The following is a 17023-nucleotide window of genomic DNA, read 5'->3' as shown; positions in this document are numbered from 1 at the left end:
TATAGCAGGCTATCGCAGTTGATTTAGTTGCAAGGAAAGGCCTGAGACGTACGTTGATCTTTTTTCTTTTCTTTTTGCTAGGTCATTGCTATTGTATTATTTAACGAATGTGGACAAACAATTTTAGCCTGTGTTACAGTATATAATGAATGAAAATTAAAATGCGGGTTTCATTCCTTCAGTTGGTAGGTGATTCTTATTGATTTTATATTTATATGATTTTAAATATGTCTATTTTTAATGTTTTCTTATATTTTTCATTTCACTTTATACATTTTTACGTGTTTTTAAAGTACCTATACATCGCTTATCTCTCAGTGTTCATATTTACTGTTTGTTCAGTTATTCTGGTTTACCTTGTATCATGATTTCTTTCCCACCTCGTTCACACATTTTTTCTTCATATTTTCACTTCATTCCCTATTTCCTTGTATTGTTTATCGTTTTCTATTTTATTTACATGTGTATCTGCGTTTTTTATCCGGGCGTGTGTATGCTGCCTGTGTGTGCCATATTTATTGTTTTTAATCTTGTGACTCCGTCTTTTAGTGGGTCCAGTGCCTGTTGACGGTCTGTTGAATAAATACAAATACAAATAAATACAGTGCTATATGCTGACATGTTTTGTAACACATTCCCGTCCCGCGCCTGACAGGTGAGCTGGGAGAAGGCCGGCTCACCGGTGCGGCTCGGCTCGCCCCGGATAAAGCTCACTTCTCACGGACTGCAGCTCACCCGGGCGCGGACCGACGACCGCGGCAAGTACCGCTGCCTGGTCAAAAACGACGCCGGACGCGCCGAGCGCTTCATCAGGCTCGTCGTATCCGGTGAGTACGCGGCAGAAATATACTTTGCTGGTGATTTTCGTTATCGACCTGCGTTTGAGCGTGCTCTGTCGATCATCTATATCAGTGAACCTCGATCCATGACTACTTTATGTATGTAAAACTGCATAGGAGATAAAGCTGTACCGTTTGCTGTTGGTGGCAGCCCCGCCACGGACTCCCCCCCCCCCCCCCTGTTACCGTATCCGCTGCCGGCAGCGCCCGCCCAGGTGGAGGAGCGGTCGCTGTACCTGGTGGTCGGTGGCAGCTGTGTATATCCCCAGTTCCGTTTGGTGACAGGTCTGTCTGACTGTCTGACTCCGTTATCGGCAGCGCCTGCCCAAGTGGAGGAGCGGTCGCTGTACCTGGTGGTCGGTGACAGCTGTGTGACTCCAGTCCCCACGTTTGGTGACAGCTGTCTGACTGTATTTACTCTCTGCTGTCGGCAGCGCCTGCCCAGGTGGAGGAGCGGTCGCTGTACCTGGTGGTCGGCGAGCAGCTGGCTCTCGTCTGTCCCGAGTTTGACGTCTCCAGCGGCCCGACTGAGAGCACAGAGTGGTCCATCGACGCCAAGGGCGCCAGGAAACTGGAGAAAGGTCAGTCTAGCTAGGACGGAGTTAGGATCAAATAATGCAACCTGAGGGCCAGAGAGGGTCGAAGTAAAGTACTGATGAGGTAGATGGTATAGACCCTCAAGGTATTAAATTGATCGACATCGTGTGTAGGTGTCCAGTGCCTCGGTTTGTATTATTGCCTTAATTTGTGCTTTTGTGTTTTATGAATATCATATAGTATTCTCACTTCATTTGATTATGCTGCTCATATTTTAATATTTTGATGCTGAAGTATTGTTTTGATGTGTGAGCTTGCTTGGGATCTGTTTTCTTTGTTTAAGTTCTGGACAAGTCGCTGAAGGTTCCCCGGGTGCGTCCCAGCCACGAGGGCCGCTACCGCTGCCAGGCGACCTCCGAGACGGGAGAGGTCAAGGCCGTCGTCTGGAACGTGCACGTCAAGGACACCATCGGTAAGGCAGAACTAACAGCGAAACGTAGTGCGAATGGTGGCTAGTGACCCCACGATGCATGAAACGTCAACAGCTAGAAAGCCGTTTGGTTGGATAAAATTTCGAAAACACAGTCACATTTTCTAGCGCAGAACGCTATAAAAAACGCACGAAATTACACTAAATCAATAATGAGAAGCGCTCTAAAGATGTGTAATTTCCTGAGTTGCGGTAACAAGCCAATCAAGCTTCTGTGAAAAGTCATTTCAAGCCTCTAACTTGCAGATATTCATAAGTGCGTCTGTCGGATCCATCTTCTACCTTTGTTGTTTCTCGTCCCGGCAGACCTGTACGTGGAGCCGTCCGGCGGCGCTGTGACGTCATCTGAGGGCGATCAGCTGACGCTGCGCTGCCAGACGGAGAGCGGCTCCGGGGTGCAGCTGGTCTGGTACAGGAACAACAGCCAGCTGGACCTCAGCGAGCGGCGCTACGCCAACTCAGCCGCCAAAACCAGTACGTACGACAACTCGGTCGTCAAAACCAGTACGTACGACAACTCGGCCGCCAAAACCAGTACGTACGACAACTCGGTCGTCAAAACCGGTACGTACCACTGAGTTATGCCGTCCAAACTAGCACGTTCGATTGAGATCTGCCGTCAAAACCAGTGCGTACATTAATTAGCCACGCTCGACCGGCAATTAAACCGGCAAGTACGACAACTCGGCCGTCAGAACCAGTACGTACACCCGATGGTCCGCAAAAAAATCACTCCGTGTTATCATTAGAGAACGTCGTATACGTGTTAGGATTTTGTGATTTGTGGCCCGTGTCTGTGTGCTCACGCCCCGTGTGTGTCTGTGCCCACAGAGGGCTCGATGTCGGTCGTTAGTCTGGTCTGTGTCTGTCCCCACGCCCTGTATCTGTCTGTGTGTCTCACGCCCCGTGTCTCTTTATTTGCCGCACAGAGGGCTCGGTGGTGGTGAACAGTCTGGTGATTGACGGCGTCACGGCGGCTGACGAGGGCCAGTACGTGTGCCGCGGACAGGCCGGCAAGGTGCAGCGGGAACAGGCCATCAAAGTGCGCGTCACAAGTGAGTGGGAAACGGCCACGGCGCCGATAAATCGAGCGGCTGTCAAGGAGGTGATTGTCGATCTGTCTCTGGCTGTATTTTCTGTCAGTGTTCTTCACGTTATGATTCATCACAGGTGAACGGAAAGCTGCTTACGAATCTATCGCCATGTTATATTTTAGTGCAGGATAGAGTTTGTATGAAATGTTGTGACACATTTACTCTCAAACTTCGATGTCACGGACGTGTTTTCTGGCTCACCCAGCTGACCGGTTCCCCAAACTTTCCCAGCGCGGCCTTCCATCAGCTCTCCGTCGCCGCCCGAGTCGACACTGCGCCCGGGCCAGGCGCTGCATCTGCGCTGTGCCGCCAGCGGCCGGCCGCCGCCCGTACTGCGCTGGTTCCACGGACAGACCCTGCTGGAAGACGTCACCGATGGACGGGTCACCGTCAGGGACGGCGAGCTCAGAGTGGAACCGTTCCAGGTGCGATGGGATGGGAGGGGGAGGGAGGAGGGACGGGTGACCGTCAGGGACGGAGAGCTCAGAGTGGAGCCTTTCCAGGTGTGTGGGGATAGGGGAGGGAGGGAGGAGGGACGGGTCACCGTCAGAGACGGCGAGCTCAGAGTCGATCCCTTCCAATGCGTGGGGACAGGGGAGTTTGGGGGAGGGAGGCGGAGATAACTGGCTACTAGCAGAGAGGGATCTTCAATTTCATTAAATTTGTTAGGTAGGTAAGGGGTTGAGAGGATCTGCGCTGATTTAATCCGTGTTGCTTGGTTTCTGGTACCAGTGCATTTTACACGTTATTTTGTGCCGTTCAATGGAACCGGTCACTGCCACATTACTTCAATCACCACGTTGACAGCTCAGCGACGCCGGAGAGTATATGTGCGTGGCCATCAACTCGATCGGCAAGGCGGCCAAGATGTTCAACGTCGCTGCGGAGATGGCACCCAGGTTTACCATCACACCCAAGGACCTGCTCGTCCCCACAATGGGCAAGTGAGTTGACAGGTCGTCACGTGCTTTGAATAAGGCGGAGTGTACTAGAATGTAGGCATTTGGTTCTAAGACGCATAAATCTGACTTTAATGAACATTGTATGATAACATGACCGATCAGAATGAACAGTATTTTTTTCGGAGCTAAACTCGTGTTCAGTAAAGGCCCATGTGGGAATGCTCATTTGTTTCTTTTTGTTCGTTCCTTTGGACTCTGACACTCCTTGCGCTGATATGCGGGTGGTGTCCTAACGGCATTGTGTCTCTCCCAGTTTCACGGTGGAGTGCGCGGCCGAGGGCGCACCGCTCCCGCTCCTCTCCTGGCTGAGGGACGGCCGGCCGGTGGCGGCGCGCGCCCCTCAGCCGGGCCGCACCTCCTGGTCGGTCCACCTGGCCGGACCGGAGGACGGCGGTATCTACACGTGCGAGGCCAGGAACGAGGTGGCCGTCCGGAGGGTCGGCGGAAACGTGACACTCTTCCAGAGACTCGGTGAGTGAACAGCGGCCGATTGCGGGAGGACGGAGAAGGACATGGCGACGTACGTATTACGATGGTTTCTGATGATTTGCGTTGTTCGGGGTTACTTTGAAAAAAAAACGTAATAAACGCTGCCTTAAAGTCCAGAATACCTACGGAATACTAATCGCGCGATGCCCAAGCCCAAAATCTCACGGTGTTAAAATGACGATGTTTATGTTGCCTGGCCCTATGTTTAGGCATTATGCTAATTTACGAGTATAATGTGCCAAGTTAGACTCAGTTGTATTTGTCCATCCCTCGTTCTCGTATGTTCCAGGACCGCCGCGCCTGGCTCCGATGCCGGACGAGGTTCGTCTCCGGGAGGGAGTGCGCGGTCAGCTGAGCTGCCGCTCTGACTCCGACTCCAAACCGGTCATCCGGTGGCAGAAGAACGGCCAGGAGCTGACCGGCGAGGCGGCCGCCGCGGTGCACGACGGCGGCCAGCTGCTGGTCAGTGGCTGAGGAGGCAGGCGGGAGCGCGTCAGAGGCTTGTGTGGGAAGGAATGGGCTGCTGTAGTCTGCAATATTCTTATCTTCTTTAGGGAAGGAAGTAGCCGTAGGTTGGGCGTAGGGAAAGCAGTCGTAGGAAGTAGGTTTCCTCGAATATATTGCTCATCGTATACCATCAGCCGTATTATGATCGCCATTGTTCCACTGTTCTTTCTGCGTATGTATATTGTATAACCCTTACTTCTGCGTGTGTCCGGTCAGGTGTTTTCGTCTCCGGCGGCGTCGGACGCCGGTCTGTACCGCTGCCTGGCCACCAACGCTGCCGGCACCTCGTCCCGCCGCGTCAAACTGGTGGTGGAGAGGCCGGCGCACATCATGGAGCGGCCACCGGCCACTGCAGGTCAGTGAGCACTGAGCAGTCACTGAGCGGAGGAAGGGGTGATGTCTGATATATCGATAATTAAGTACTCAGGCCGTTAATGCTAGCAATGGTACATACTTTAATTTATCGACGTAAAATGGTTGATTTATTGCTCGCTAGCTCCTATAATGTAACATTTCATTACCTGTAGCATGCAGCTCTCACGAGTGTAACTGTTTTCTTACTTAGGATTGCAAGCCCCTCAGAGGTTTGTCTGTGACCTGCGAGTCCTGTAACCTGCGACCCTTGACCTCTAACATGTGACCTCTGCCCCCTCCGCAGCCGTGCCGGCCGGCTCGCCGCTGACGCTGCCCTGCACGGCCTGTCTGTCTGTGTGTGACCTGTGACCTCTGACCTGTGACCTCTGACCTCTGCCCCCTCCCCAGCCGTGCCTGCGGGCTCGCCGCTGACGCTGCCCTGCACGGCCTCCGGCTGGCCGCGGCCGGTGATTCTGTGGCAGCGCCAGGGCCGCGTCCTGTCCTCGACAGAGGAGCTCCAGCAGCTGGCTGACGGCAGTCTGAGAGTCGCCGCCGTGGAGCCCCGACTGGCCGGAACATACACCTGTATCGCCAAAAATGTGATCGGAACCGATATGGCCACCGTGGAGATCGCCGTCGAGGGTGAGGGTTCTCTAGCTCTTGGTGACTGTTTGTTGGTAACGGCACGGTTGTGAGGAAGTGCGGGAGTCTAACCCTTATTTTGTAACATGACATCGTGACCTTATCTATAATGCTGTATGTTTTTGCATTATGAATATCAAACATTGCTTTTAAACGCGACAGAGTAAAACATTCATTAATAGGTTTTAATTTTGTAATATTGTAACGCGAACGAAATATTATTGATAATCTGAGGCCTATGGTCTGACGGCCGCCCTCCGGTCCCCCAGAGCCATCCACGCCGGTGGCGGCCAGCTGGTCTCCGTCCTCCCCGACTGTGCGGGTCCCGGCCGGCCGTGCGGCGCCGCTGTGCCGTCTCAGCGGGTACCAGCCGGACCACCACCTGGTCCGGGTGACCCACGAGGGCACCTCGCTGGCCACCGAGGGCCTGGCCGAGCCGGGCGGTCCGCCGGGCGAGCTGCAGCTCCGCCTGCCGGCAGTGGCTGAGAGACACGCCGGCCGCTACACGTGCACTTTGGTGGACCACCGGACCGGGGCCGTGCTCAAACAGGAGATCGAGCTGCGCGTGGACAGCGGTGAGTTAGAGAGCTACGCATACCCCGGTGGTCGGCGGTGAGCTGAGGAAATAGAGGAAGGGAGTGATTAAGAGAACGGTCGAGGGTGAGAATGGAAAAGAGAGGAAAGAGAAAGCGGATAGCCTGCAGCGGAGCTGAATTACCAATGATCATTGGACACGGACCTTCAACCTTCTTTAACCATGCGACCCCGTCCCTAGGCTAGGAAGACGAGTGACTGTTCAGTGATGTGGGGTAGCTGTCCCTTCAGTAACTGTCCGATCCCATCCCCAGGCTGGGGTGAGTGGAGCGACTGCTCGCCGCTCGGTGGCGTGCGGTAACCAGCCGGGTCACCACCACCACTCTGTGACCGTTCTACCCCGTCCCTGTCCTCAGGCTGGGGAGACTGGAGCGACTGCTCGGTGACATGCGGCACTGGAGTGCGCTTCAGGTACAGGGACTGCGACAAGTTCACACCGTGCCGGCAGGTATGTGGCCTGGAGAACTTGCACTCAGTCGAGCTTATTGGGTACGTGCTGCGATTTTTACGTCTAAATGCTGCCGATGAAGTAAAAATGTTGTTTTAACAACGTTTCTTTCGTATATGCGACTGAGATTTGGTCATGACACCTCTGCCCTGACGTCTCCCCAGCCTATGCCCTGCGTACTGCCCGAGTGCGCGGTACCCCACCGCTCGGCTGTGGTGTATGACCCGCTCTGTTCCTCCTCCCCAGCCTATGCCCTGTGTGCTGCCCGAGTGCGCGGTGCCCCTCCGCTCGGCTGTGGTGTTACTATGATCCGCTCTGTTTTCTGTCTCCCCAGCCTTTGCCCTGCGTGCTGCCCGACTGCGCGGTACCCCTCCGCTCGGCTGTGGTGTATGACCCGCTCTGTTCCTCCTCCCCAGCCTATGCCCTGTGTGCTGCCCGAGTGCGCGGTGCCCCTCCGCTCGGCTGTGGGTACGGTGATGGGCGAGGTGAACTCCACACCGATCGGCGACGGACGGGTGAACACGGTGGTGGTGGGGGACCTGGAGCGGGGCGAGCTGGAGAGTCTCATCACCGGCGTCAACGGTAAACTGGTGAGTGGGCCGTGCTGGGTGGGAGCGGTGGGGAGGCGGGATTCGGGACTGAGTGGCATCGTTTTATTCGGCTTATGATTTATGACTTGGCTTAGACGACTTATGAAATTCACGTAGCATCTCTAAAATAAAGGTTTGTTTCCTTGATATGGTTCATATCTCCGAGTTATTCTCGAAGATCTCATGTTTTTTAGTGATGCTGCGAGGTGCGATGGTATGCGACTATTTCATTTATTTCTACCGTCTCCCGGTCCACCGTATCTGGTGCTGCTGCCGCTGTTTACGCCCGTTCCCTGGCTGGCCGTCTCCCTCCCACTGACCTTCTGTCTCTCCTCCGTCAGACCCCGGGTCTGGTCCCGCTGCTGCCGCTGCTCACCCCCGTCCCCCGGTGGCCCGTCCCCTCCCACTGACCGGCTGTCTCTCCGCCGTCAGACTCCAGGTCTCGTGCCGCTGCTGCCGCTGCTCACCCCTGTTCCCTGGCGGGTGGTCCGTCCCCTCTCACTGACCTCCCCTCTCTCCGCCAGACCCCGGGCCTGGTGCCTCTGTTGCCGCTGCTCACCCCGCCCCCCGGTGACCCGTCTCCTCCCACTGACCTCCCGTCTCTCCGCCGTCAGACCCCGGGCCTGGTGCCTCTACTGCCGCTGCTCACACCCGTCCCGTGGCTGGCGGCTCAGCGGTCTGACGGCGCCAACAACGGTCTGGACCTGTCGGCGGGCATGTTCAGGAAACAGAGCGACGTCATGTTCCCCACCGGTGAGACGCGATAGATTTAGAAGGTGGCTGATAGAGGAGACCACGAGGGATGCGCCGGGCGGGCAGAGTTTTGGTGGCTAGCAAGTAGTTAGGAAATGGAATGTTACCATTTATTCACCTTATTCGATTTTTATGATAGTCTTTGGAATATACATTATACAAGAAGGGGAAAGTGTTTTACAAGGCTACGGTCGAGCAGTCACTGCGTTTTCAATGCACCAATTACAGGTGAATTATCACCCCACTGCTCCGTCCTCGACTGTTCGGCAGGTGAGAAGCTGAGCATCACACACATCGGCCTGGGCATCGACAACAAGGGCCAGCTGACATATGACACCGAGATCAAGGGTCAGCTGCCCGAGACGCCGCGGATGGCCCCGGGCGCCAGCGTCGAGCCGGCGCACTTCAGAGGTCAGTGCTATCGCTGAGTTTGGGAGGACAGGCAGGAGACGGTGCCGTGGCTTTCCTCAACGGTCCAGGTCATGACACCGGGACCTGTTGGGAGGATACGAAAAAAACTGGATCCCATAATGGTTGCAAGGATTATCCATTCTTGGTTTTCTTGTTGCGTTCGCTCACGTGATCACTGTTTTAAATAGAAAGGCTGACTGGCTCCGTGTATCGTCGGAGATCCTATGTGTTATCAGCGGTCAGTTCACGCAGTCCCCGTCCGTCCCGTCTACAGGTGACCTCGTGCAGACCGGCGAGGGTGACCTGCACGCGCACTCGACCCAGTACTACCAGGCCGGCGCCGGACTGGTGCCGTTTGTCGTCAACGAGACAGTCACCTATGATGGAGCACGCGGACAGATGAAGTAAGACCGTCAGGGAGCTCTAACACACAGGCGATGCTAACATAATTGACCAATTAATTGTTATAAATAAAGCAAATTGTATAAAGACTTCGTTTATAACATCAGCTGACCCTAACCCGTCGTCTCCTCAATGACAGAACGCTGGTGCAGAGTCTCGACATCGAGAGCTCCGACCTGCACCATGACGTCACCGAGAACCGCGTGACGTTCCGTGTGACGTCACTGTCGGCGCCCGGCGGCGACCAGTGCCCCGAGGGCTTCCTCGAGGTCCGACCCAGAAACGTCACCTTCTGCCAGGGTCAGTTGTAGGAGAGGGCGTCGGTGGGTGAACCATTTGGACAATTTGGACCGGTTAAACCAACTCGTGTCGTGGGTGTTTGTGATCGTGATACTTTCCGTTTTATGCTATGCAGCGAGTCGTTTTGCATTATTTCAGAGGGTACCTGGTTTCTATAACCTTTAACTAATAAATCCTAACTGTTCAAGAAATACTTCGTTCCGGTATTGATATACCACACCCTTCATCGTCTAATCCTGAATGATTATGAGCATAACTAGGTGGAGAATTGTGACCAGCTGGGGGTGCTCGGGCGCAGCAAATCCGCCGCCGCCTAGCGGTGACCTTGACCCGCGCCGCCCGGCCGCGGCTCCAAAGCCAAGCCGGCGTGAAATTGGAAGAGCTCGAGCACCCCCAGTCCAGCACAATTCTCCACCCGTGATTATGAGTCATGGTGTTTACCATTCCATCTGCGCTGACCACTTCATCACACTCCTCTCCCCCAGACGTGGACGAGTGCGCCGACTCTCCGTGCTCACACCAGTGCGTCAACATCGTCTCCAGCTTCCGGTGCGAGTGTCCGCCCGGCTTTACGGTCCGGCACGACCGACGCACCTGCGCAGGTCAGCGCTCAGGTCACGGGTGGGGACCGCGTGGGGAGCGGCCGGTATTGTCTCCGATTTGAATGAGCTAGTGCTATTGTAAAGAGAGGTGGAGAACGATTTTTTTTTGGGGGGGGGGTGAATGTGGTTGACCCAGTAACTCCCACGATTTGCTGGATGATCCGAGTTAGTAGCTTTCTGACGGGATGGATGGCCGTCGTCGACCTGCGCGACATCTGTATAGCTTCTTTGTGTGATGCTAGCGACACCTATTAGGACGGATCAAATTATCGAGGACTGTTGCCTGATAATCCCGTAATCCTGCTGATCGTCAAGAGTTGCTGTCGTAGATGGGATTTCGTAAATAATCATATTTGTGTTGTAAGTAGGGGTATGTGAAAATTATTTCGCTGGCATGACCATGGCAGTGGATCTATTACATTTGCATCGTTCATTTCCGGGTGGAGAGCGTGCGCCTCCTTAGCTCAGTGGCAGAGCACTGGTCTTGTAAACCAGGGGTCGGGAGTTCGATCCTCCCAGGGGGCTGGTCCGTGAGGCGCGGGGCATCCCGTTTTTCGTAAAATAAATGACCTTAGATCATTCATTGATACACGGTCCCATCAGTGGCGGACTACGGCTTGCTCTTCCCCGCAGCCATTCGATGCTACTGTGTCACGTTAAATTGAAATGTATTTACTCTAACCATCCCGCGTCTCTATGCTCTCCCACAGACGTGGACGAGTGCGCGTGGGGCATGGCTCAGTGTCCTGCTGACACGCAGTGTGAGAACACGCCCGGCAGCTACCGGTGTGTGGAGAGCTGCGGCCCGGGCCTGCGCCAGGTGCCCGGCGCCGCCGGATGCTTCGGTTAGTAACGGTGGGCGGCGGGAGCAGGCGCCTGGGGAATAGGGGAGCGGCTGGGGTGAATGAATGGTCCATCAGCACCAAGTGAATGAATGAATGAATGAATGAGTGAATGAATGAATGAATGAATGAATGAATGAATGAATGAATGAATGAATGAATGAAAGGAATAAGTGATGAATCAATCATTGAGTCAATGATTGATGAATGAATGAATGAATGAATGAATGAATGAATGAATGAATGAGCTATGAATGAATGGCTGGATGAATTAATGAATGCTGAATGCAGGATGCATGGTTACCGTTAGACCTGAGAGAGATACCTCGATTCTTATAACGGGTCCCGTAGACGAATGCCGCAGCTCGACGAGTGAGCAGCTGTGTGTCCGGTCCTGCCGCAGCCATTGGTCCTTGTTAACTGGTCCCTGTTTTACCGCAGACATTGATGAGTGCCGCAGCGCGCCGTCGCCCTGTGAGCAGCTGTGTATCCATGTGCTGCCGCAGCCATTGGTCCTTGTTAACTGGTCCCTGTTTTACCGCAGACATTGATGAGTGCCGCAGCGCGCCGTCGCCCTGTGAGCAACTGTGTATCCATGTGCTGCCGCAGCCATTTGTCCTTGTTAACTGGTCCCTGTTTTACCGCAGACATTGATGAGTGCCGCAGCGCGCCGTCGCCCTGTGAGCAGCTGTGTATCCATGTGCTGCCGCAGCCATTTGTCCTTGTTAACTGGTCCCTGTTTTACCGCAGACATTGATGAGTGCCGCAGCGCGCCGTCGCCCTGTGAGCAGCTGTGTATCCATGTGCTGCCGCAGCCATTTGTCCTTGTTAACTGGTCCCTGTTTTACCGCAGACATTGACGAGTGCCGTAGCTCGCCCTCTCCCTGTGAGCAGCTGTGCCACAACACTCGCGGCAACTTCAGCTGCGACTGCTACCAGGGCTACCAGCTGGTCGACGGCGGACGATGCGTCGGTACGGGACGGCGTCGGCCGGGACTCCGGGAGAGAACTTCGGCCCTCGTTTTAGTTGTGAAAATATAATTACCTCGTCAGACTCTCAGTTTCCTCCATTTTGGCCTGAACTTTAAACAAACAAAAAAAACTGTCTGGAGTATCTCCAAAGAAACATCCCTTGAGACGTCTTTCTTGTCATGAAGGGATGGTGAGTGTCTCACATTGCCAGATTGTAGCATTTCACGGGAACCAATTTTCGTTCCTCCCCCCCCCCCCCCCCCCTCCCGCTAATGAGGTGGTCTACGAAAGCCTACTCCCTCCGTCTGTTGCAGATATTGACGAGTGTAACCAGATGTTGGGCGCGTGCAGTCACTCGTGTATCAACGTCCCGGGCAGCTATCGGTGCACGTGTCCGCCGGGGCTGCGGCTGCTGCCCAACGGAAAGTGCACCGGTCAGTGGCGAGCGGGAGCGAGCAGCGGGCAGTGATCGGCTGAGCTTGGACAAGAACACAAATCGAATAGAGCTGTAAACAAACAGAACCCGTCTGTCTGCCCGACAAACATCGGGCAGACAGACAAGACTGACCCAAGAGAAATCAAACTGATGTAGAAAAACGCGTGACTCAAAAAAAGAAATGGGCTACAACATAGACCTCGACGTCCTCTTCCAGAGCCCAAACAACCTTGATTGATTCTTGTAAAGGTTCCGTCTTCTGAGAGGACATGTCTCATCTGATGTGTTTTTGTTAATTGCGAACAATTGGCTTGCACTTTGTCCACTTGCTCAATTGGACATGTTGATCCGGTTCAAAGCATGCTACTCGTACTAACACCCAGTGACGGTTATTGTCACCCTTTGAACATTCCCCGTCCTCCTTTCCTGTGTGCGCAGACATTGACGAGTGCGCGGCCAAGATGCACAACTGCCACTACGACGAACAGTGCGTCAACACAGTCGGCTCGTTCAAGTGCGTGCGGCCCTGCCAGCGCGGCTTCAAGCTGACCGGCACCGGCGAATGTGTCGGTTAGTGAACGGCTGGGCTCACTAATCACTTGAGTGATATTCGATATAAGTTTGCGTCATCCTGCGACAGTGATATGGTTATGTCTTTTATCCATCCTGAGAACGTGTTTTGGTGTCCCGTCCCAATTAAATACCATCATTAATGACGGACTTCGGCGTTCCGGTACCGACGTTGCCAATGCTGGCCATCGATACGGTGGGCACATGCACGCGTGCTCACGGTCTGAAGATGCTACTGAATTACTGTTCATGTTAACATTACTTCCTGTTCGTAGTCAGCTGCGTCTTCCCATCCCCTTCCTATCACCTGCGGCCGCTCTCACTGGTTGCCCTCTCTGACCGTCAGACATTGACGAGTGCGCCAAGATGATCGACCGGTGTCACTTCACCCAGGAGTGTCGCAACCTGCAGGGCTCCTACCGGTGCATCTGTCCGCCCGGTTTCCGCTCGGACGGACCCGGATTCCCCTGCACAGGTCGGTTATTCGCCCGACTGCCAGAGTCAGACGGGTGGTAAGACTCGTCTGACCGGGTGGTAAGACTCGTCTGACCGGGTGGTAAGACTCGTCTGACCGGGTGGTAAGACTCGTCTGACCGGCCGACCTCTGACTCAGACTATCGGCCCGCCTGTAATGGCTTTGTTGTAAGTGGATTATGTTGAGCAAGGTGGATCGTTGATCAGTTGGTAGCACTGATTTAGGGTGTACAAAATAATATGCTGTTGACTTCCTTTGACCTTCCTGTCTATGTCACAGATATAAACGAGTGTGACATAGCGGGCACGTGCCAGCACAACTGTACCAATCTGGACGGCGGGTTCATCTGCTCCTGTCCGTCCGGCTACCGGCTCAACCCCAACAAACGCACCTGTGACGGTCAGTGGTGACGGGAGGGCACGCTCGAAACGGGGCCAGCCGAGGATGTCAATTTGCACAATAAACTTCATCGCCTCCATGAGCCCCCCACACCCCACCCCACCCCACTGTCTATCATTTTTTGGAAGTGGGTGGGGTTTCTTAGCTTTTAATGTTGACAATCCTGCACAGTAATCGAGTGTGAGTTTGATGGCTAATTATCAAACCCAACTGATTGTGTGACAGTCATTAGCTGGTGGACCGTTTACTCTGCGCCCTGCCCGATCGTCCCGACGTCATTCCTGCACCTTTTTCACATTCCGCCGTTACTGCGGCAGACATCGACGAGTGTTCGGAGAACGGCGTGACGTGTGCCGCCGACCACACGTGCTTCAACAAGCGGGGCTCCTACAGCTGCGCCGACGTCAGCTGTCCGGCCGGCTACGTGCGAGACCCGGGCACCAGGTCAGTGGGCCGTACAGCAGGTCAGCGGGCCGTACAGCAGGTCAGCGGGCCGTACAGCAGGTCAGCGGGCCATACATCAGGTCAGTGGGCAGTGGGCACCACACCAGGTCAGTGGGCCGTACAGCAGGTCAGCGGGCCGTACAGCAGGTCAGCGGGCCATACATCAGGTCAGTGGGCAGTGGGCACCACACCAGGTCAGTGGGCCGTAAAGCAGGTCAGTGGGCCCGACACCAGGTCAGTGACCCCGGCACCAGGTCAGTGGGCCGTACACCAGGTCAGTGGGCCCGACACCAGGTCAGTGACCCCGGCACCAGGTCAGTGGGCCGTACACCAGGTTAGTGGGCACGACACCAGGTCAGTGGGCCTTACATCAGGTCAGTGGGCCGGGCACCAGGTCAGTGGGGTGTACAGCAGGTCAGTCGGGCACAGCAGGTCTTATGACCGGACCGAAGGGTAGCGTTGTGGCCCGTGGGCTTCCCAAGGACGAAGTCAAATAAAATCTCGAAATTGGTGCCACGGTGGTACTTCCCCTCAAGAGCTGTTTTGTGTCGAAGAGCACCTAATGGCGATTTCCCTGTCATGCTCTGTTCTGTTCAGATTTCTCTCCACCGCCTTCTCCCTCGCTAACCCCGCCTCCCCCCCCCTCCCTGTCAGCCTGTGCCTGAAGCGGTGCCGGCAGCGCTCCGAGTGTATCCCGGGCACCTGGTACTCAGGCTCACTGTCCCACAAGCTGCTGGCGCTGCCGGCCGGCGTCGGCGCCGGACAGGACGTGGTCGAACTGCGCGTCAGCGACCTCACCAACCCCGGACGGCACGTCCAGAGGACCTTCTTCAGGTAACAATGATGACGTACCGAGGGATAGTGAGGGGTGGGATTTCATATGTGCCTGATTGGTGATTGTTTTCAGTGAAATCCTTAGTTTGCCAGATGCTCGGTGTAATTGCTGAAGAGCTTGACATGTTTAACGACCTCAGTTTGAAGCTCAAGTTAAACCTTTTCTGACTTTCTCAAATGTAGCCATTGTACGGTTCTTGGTGTGTTGTATGGACCCCCCGTCGTCCCCCTGGCCCCGGTTACCGCCCCACCCGCCATCTGGACCGCAGCGCTCCCCGCCTGTGCCCACGTCTCTCCGTGTACCTGGTGCCTGTACGGCGGCGGAGGCGGGCAGCCGTCCTCACTGCGCCCCTCTACTGGTCCGGCCCGGCCGGCGGGCCCGCCGCGTCTCTGTACCACCCGGCGCCGGCAGCACTCACCCTGCCCCTGTTCCGCCCCGTCGCGGCGCCTCCCGCTGCCGGTGGACTGACCGCGCCCCCGCACCGTCCTCGGCCGGCCGGGCGCACCACGCCCCTCTATAGACCGGGCCCTCGGCGCTCGGCTGAGCTCACGGCCCCAGCTCTGCCCGTGGAAGGGCAGCCGTGGTCGCGCTCTCCGTTAACTGCGCGGCCGTGGTCCGACAGGCTGGCGCAGCGCTCGGGAGGGGCGCCGTTCGGGGTGCGCCGGAAAAACGGCAGAGGGGTGCTGTACACAACCCGGCCGCTGCCGGCCGGAGCCGAGTACAGGTAAGATAGGGACGGGGCGAGAGGCAGGTGAGAGTGAAACATTGGAAGGGAGGCAGGGGAGACACAGACGGGCTGAGCAGAAGGCGATAATGAGACATCGAGGCGAGTGAGACACAGAGTACAGGTAAGACAGAGATGGGACAATGAGCCGGTGAAAGTGAGACATAGAAAGGTAAGAAAGACGGGCGGATAGGCGAATAAGAAAGACCCAATCTCAACCTCCAGTTGGCTCACTGGAAAAGAAAGCCATCGCAGATCAGCAGGTCAGGTGAACGCCGGATTGGAGATTCTGGACTCGGGATTAGCTGAACGACGGGCTCGGTTGGATCAATGGGTTCTGATTGGTGTGCGCGAGCTCAGCCGAGGGAACGATGGGGATGGCATGGTATGCACCTGAGTATTGGTCGACGCGGAAGGTCAGCGGTTTTGTGCGTTACCCTTATGTGTGGTTTCGTCTGTGCACGCTGCGTGTTGTTTTCTGTTTGGCATGTCATGTTGTGGTGTAGTAGACTAGCAGAAGACGATCAGAAGGCATGCCTGTACATATATCTGTGAATGTTGATTACGTGTTTTCGTCGTTTTGCAAGTTGCCCTTGGATTACATGTCGTTTGTCGTTTTGCAAGTTGCCCTACTCACATACGTAGACGGTGGAGTTGATACTGTGGCCTTGTGACTAACCACAGTGCATCTTTCTGAGAGGTGTAGCGCAGCACCGTAGCCGGCGACGCGTCCCGCCGCCGCGCACTGACGCCGGTCTGCGTTTCAGGCTGGAGATCGACGGTTTCACCTACAGTCAGGAGGTGCGCGGCTGGCAGGAGACGTCCAAGTTCGTGGTATCTGTGGCCGTCTCCATGTACCCGTACTGAGGGACTGGGAGCCGCCCTGACGGGGCCGCGCCAGACGGCTCTGCTGTGGGAGCCCGCCGCAGCCCGGACCTCGAGTCGGGAGATACACCACCGAGGGATACTCGGCGGGAACGATGTGCCAAAACGCGCTTCGAGCTTATCTAAGTGCCTTTTAGAGTTTTTAGACGTGTAAGGTGATTGTGAAATGTGCTGCCACCTCGTGGTCAATGGGATCTGAATATGTGGATATTCGGATGTCTTCTCTTGTCTTTTGACGAGTACTTATTTAAGTGGGGTTTATCGATCGAGCAAGCATAGCAGCTTCTGTGACGTGGTTTTCGCTGAAACTGTTCTCTTCATACGTTTGTTAGCTAAAAGCTACTCATATTTGATGTCATTGCATTATATATTTGTAAAGTTTTCCACGTCTTTATTGATTCTTGTCCGGTAGTCATGAATATCCGGA

The 17023-nt window shown here is 55.1% G+C and overlaps 1 protein-coding gene and 1 non-coding gene across 3 annotated transcripts in view; both read left to right on the top strand.

Annotated features, from left to right (window-relative positions):
• Positions 1–16978, top strand: part of LOC122390087 (hemicentin-1-like) — a 67187-nt gene extending 50209 nt beyond the window's left edge. The window contains exons 72-100 of one of the 2 annotated variants that reach the window (XM_043382749.1): positions 656–827; positions 1274–1420; positions 1720–1848; positions 2173–2340; positions 2796–2921; positions 3192–3385; positions 3768–3904; positions 4176–4393; positions 4701–4873; positions 5135–5273; positions 5681–5914; positions 6184–6489; positions 6865–6956; positions 7373–7546; positions 8161–8299; positions 8570–8710; positions 8985–9114; positions 9252–9412; positions 9898–10014; positions 10725–10859; positions 11710–11829; positions 12143–12262; positions 12703–12834; positions 13181–13309; positions 13589–13708; positions 14026–14152; positions 14807–14986; positions 15610–15711; positions 16479–16978. In XM_043382749.1, the coding sequence (XP_043238684.1) occupies positions 656–827; positions 1274–1420; positions 1720–1848; positions 2173–2340; positions 2796–2921; positions 3192–3385; positions 3768–3904; positions 4176–4393; positions 4701–4873; positions 5135–5273; positions 5681–5914; positions 6184–6489; positions 6865–6956; positions 7373–7546; positions 8161–8299; positions 8570–8710; positions 8985–9114; positions 9252–9412; positions 9898–10014; positions 10725–10859; positions 11710–11829; positions 12143–12262; positions 12703–12834; positions 13181–13309; positions 13589–13708; positions 14026–14152; positions 14807–14986; positions 15610–15711; positions 16479–16578 (4362 nt within the window). In that variant the 3' untranslated portion in view covers positions 16579–16978. Of the gene's footprint in view, positions 1–655; positions 828–1273; positions 1421–1719; positions 1849–2172; positions 2341–2795; positions 2922–3191; positions 3386–3767; positions 3905–4175; positions 4394–4700; positions 4874–5134; positions 5274–5680; positions 5915–6183; positions 6490–6864; positions 6957–7372; positions 7547–8160; positions 8300–8569; positions 8711–8984; positions 9115–9251; positions 9413–9897; positions 10015–10724; positions 10860–11709; positions 11830–12142; positions 12263–12702; positions 12835–13180; positions 13310–13588; positions 13709–14025; positions 14153–14806; positions 14987–15255; positions 15712–16478 lie in introns of both variants that reach the window. The other variant, XM_043382748.1, reaches the window with a different exon arrangement.
• On the top strand, positions 10468–10539 carry Trnat-ugu. The gene has a single exon. It is a non-coding gene; the product is annotated as a tRNA-Thr (tRNA).
• Positions 16979–17023: the final 45 nt, after the last annotated feature.

Source organism: Amphibalanus amphitrite, unplaced genomic scaffold, assembly GCF_019059575.1.
Source record: "Amphibalanus amphitrite isolate SeventyFive unplaced genomic scaffold, NRLGWU_Aamphi_draft 000381F_arrow, whole genome shotgun sequence".
In the NCBI taxonomy this organism is placed as follows: domain Eukaryota; kingdom Metazoa; phylum Arthropoda; class Thecostraca; order Balanomorpha; family Balanidae; genus Amphibalanus; species Amphibalanus amphitrite.
The sequence above is the reverse complement of the archived record's forward strand: the minus strand, read 5'-3'. Positions and strand labels throughout refer to the sequence as shown.